The 3,544-nt window shown below is 51.6% G+C and overlaps 1 protein-coding gene across 1 annotated transcript in view; it reads left to right on the top strand.

Annotated features, from left to right (window-relative positions):
• DLX6 (distal-less homeobox 6) overlaps positions 1-3,544 on the top strand; it is a 5,706-nt gene extending 2,162 nt beyond the window's left edge. Inside the window, exon 3 of the mRNA XM_040643733.1 lies at positions 2,879-3,544. Within this exon, the coding sequence (XP_040499667.1) occupies positions 2,879-3,130 (252 nt within the window). The 3' untranslated portion in view covers positions 3,131-3,544. The remainder of the gene's footprint in view (positions 1-2,878) is intronic.

The following is a 3,544-nucleotide window of genomic DNA, read 5'->3' as shown; positions in this document are numbered from 1 at the left end:
GTGTTTTGCTCCCCAACCCAATTTGGGCAGCCAGTGGCCTACTTTGCGGGTGGCGCCCGGTGCGCTTCGGTGACCCGAAGGGAAGCTGACGTTGCCTCTAGCTGTGGTTAAGCTGGTGACAATCGGGCTCTTTGCTGCGGGCTTTTAGATGTCCCCCACCCCCCACCCCTGACCAGGCCCCCCTCCCTCTGGGTTTTCGATACAATGTTGGCTGCGCCTTTGTTCCGTGAGGCGAAGCAGAGGGCCTCGGGCGGACGGTTCTCAGACCCCGAGGGGTTCAAAGTTGCCAGGCGATGCTCAGCCTGTTCCGGAGCTGGTCTGAGTGGCTGGTTGTGTTTTGTTTGGGGTTTCGGTCCCTCTCAGCAGAATCATTTCGAACACGCCGAGGGTCTTGACGCACCGGGCTTGGAGCTAGTGACATCAAGTCAACTGGCCCCAGAAACATCAGGGTGGCCCAAGCACAGCCTAAGGCGCTGTAAAGCCAGGCCGAGGGCCCCCGCTCCGCGGCGAGAGCCGCCGCCCCGCAGAGCCGCGCGCCACCGAGAGCGGCCGGCGCCGCCTCCTCAGCGGCAGAGCGAGGCTCTTTGCCCCAGGGTCGGGGGCGCTCCCGCGGTCCAGTGCCCGCACTTTATTAGGGCCGGAGTTAGGGTCGGGAAGAAGCTTTCGCACCCACAGGAGGCACCCGGGCACTGTGAACCCAGAGAGGTCAGGGTGGCGTGGGGACGCTTTGAAGAAATCCTTTCTGGGCGTTGGGGAGACCCGGCGCAGGCCGGACCGAGCTCAGGGAGGCTGCGGCAGCGGCCTCACGGGTGACTGCTCCTCTGTATTTTTTGCTTGCAGATCAACAAAAAACCACAGTGATTGAAAACGGGGAAATCCGGTTCAATGGAAAAGGGAAAAAGATTCGGAAGCCTCGGACCATTTACTCCAGCCTGCAGCTCCAGGCTTTAAACCATCGCTTTCAGCAAACTCAGTACCTGGCCCTTCCCGAGAGAGCTGAACTGGCAGCTTCCTTAGGACTGACACAAACACAGGTAATTCCCGAGAAGCCCAGGTATCCCTGAAACGCTGACCCTGCTTACAGATCGGGCAGGGAGCGCATCAGGAGCAATTCTGGGCCTAGTCAACTAAGGATGGAAGGAGCTTAATGACAAATGCCTTTGCTCCATTACGCACTTTCCGGGACAACACAGTTTGGAATAAATGACCTGGTATTCAATGCTGGATTGGATTTGCACATCCTCCCAACCCTCGGCGACCCCACCCCAGCCTAATGTCCTTTGGTGACCAAACTCATAAATTAATCGAGGCCTATTCCAGAGCAGAACAACATGAAAGAGAACAAGCATGTAGGAGGAAAAGATGTTCAGGCCAGGAGACAGAATAAGACCTATGTTTCTTAAGGATCTATTTGTGGGTCCTGGGACTTATTAAGGATTTCACCTCATGGACCTAGAATTAGGAAATGAAAAGGAGGGGGTGGGTAGAGCCTCCAAGAAGATTTAGTAAAGGGACCAAGGTGCAAACCATCCATCATAGGATAGGGAGGTGGGTTTTTCTGAAGATGGACCTAAGCTCAATGTTTTAAGTCATCCTGGGTGACTGGCTGGTGCAGGCTGAGGTACCTCCCTGGAGGACAGGACTGGGGAGCAATGGCAGAGCTGGAGATCAAAGAGGAATGTTCACCAAATTACAGCAGGTGAAGCCTCAGTTAAGTACAGTGGCTGAAGTTCTCCTGTCCTACTAATTTGAAAGACATATGGGGCATTTTAGACTTCACAGGAAGGGGCTTAAGTAGGTGTATTAGGACCCTGGTCATAAAGCCAAGCTGCAATCACCTGTGGTTTTGGTCCTTGTCAATTAACTTAGCTGCATGGGTTGGTAGGCCTCCTGTGAGGTGGGTGATCTTCAGCATGGGGACCCCAGGGTTTATGAGACTCTTGCCGGTAAGTGTGTGGTGCCTTAGAACAGATGCCCCTTAAGCTCTTCTTTTCAATTCAGTCTGCTTTCTCTTGCCATATTGCCACTGGAAATATTTGGGGTTTGATATGAATGGATTCCTGCTACTCAGTAACTTGTATTCTTCTTCGAAAGCAGATTCCTATGGCTAAGGAATTTTAAAGGTTAAAAAGTGGCACCATAGAATTTCCTTCTTCAAGTAAAGTAGATCTGCGATGTTAGCTTAGATACGCTCCCATCCCAGAGTCCTGATTCACATTTAATTTTCAGGAGCCCTTTGACTTTTAGCAGCTGCTCTAACAATCATGTCATGATGATTGACCACAGTTTGACTAAGCAACATACAAAGTAGGGAACTAGGGAGGTGCCATCCCCATTCCCTACAGGATTATGAGGATATATTTACTTGAGGAGAAAGATACTCCATGCACGTGCAATATATGCAGAGGTATATTCAAGGCACTGGTTATGAATGTACAGGCTTTTCTCTGTTCACAGCCCTTTGCTCACTGTACATGCATAGAGATGCTGGGTTTTGGGGGGTCAGTCAATACAAACACAGACTATCAGCGGGTGCATTCAACTGGCTTTCATCTGAAACGTTCTCCATTTAAAAATCCTCCTTTAGACTTTAAACCTGACCGTCTTATTCGCCTTCATTCTTATTTATGCTGCTGTTTAAAACCTAGGCTTGCCTCCCACTGAAGAAAGAGTTACAATGACTTTAGGTGTCCAGATAAGATACCTGGTAAATTGGGGCGGGGTGGGGGAGAGGAGGCTAGAGAGAGGTGGAGGAAGGTGGGCACTTGGCATTTGCAGTTTTGTTTTGATTTTTGGATATTGCTTCCAAAGCCTCGAACAGAAGTACCGGTCCGATGTTTTTTCTGTACCTAATGATCACTGCTGCATGTCGTTCCAGGTGAAGATATGGTTTCAGAACAAACGCTCTAAGTTTAAGAAATTGCTGAAGCAGGGCAGTAACCCCCATGAGAGCGACCCTCTCCCAGGCTCAGCGGCCCTGTCGCCGCGCTCGCCGGCGCTGCCTCCTGTGTGGGACGTTTCTGCCTCAGCCAAGGGCGTCAGTATGCCCCCCAACAGCTACGTGCCCGGCTATTCGCATTGGTACTCCTCTCCACACCAGGACACGATGCAGAGACCACAGATGATGTGAGTTGTCTGAGGGAAGTTGATACCCTAGGGAAACGTCTGAACAAGGCAAGGAGGATCCAGGACCTGCTTGCGTCTGCCAAACCCAGCCAACGGAGCAGGCTCCGGAGAACTCCTCTGCGTAGCAAGACAGTCTGGGCACTTGCTCACTCTCTCGTGCTCCCTCTCTCTGTTTCTCTCCTCTCCTCTCCCTTTCTTTTCTTTTTTCCCTTTCCTTTCCCCATCTGCTTTTTCCTTTGAGCAGCCTCAGTAACTGATCTTGCATTTTAGGGGGAGAGAGAGAGAGAGAGAGAGAGAGAGACTGGTTTCTATGCCAGCGCTCCTGAAACCCCTCACTGCAAGGACCTTTTCCCTTACCCTTTGGGATCCAGGCTCTGAGCCTCCTCTTCTCTTTGGGAGTATCCATCAAAACGACTTT

This window comes from Ursus maritimus, unplaced genomic scaffold, assembly GCF_017311325.1.
Source record: "Ursus maritimus isolate PB19 unplaced genomic scaffold, ASM1731132v1 scaffold_3, whole genome shotgun sequence".
Taxonomy (NCBI): domain Eukaryota; kingdom Metazoa; phylum Chordata; class Mammalia; order Carnivora; family Ursidae; genus Ursus; species Ursus maritimus.
This window is presented reverse-complemented; position numbering and strand designations above follow the sequence as displayed.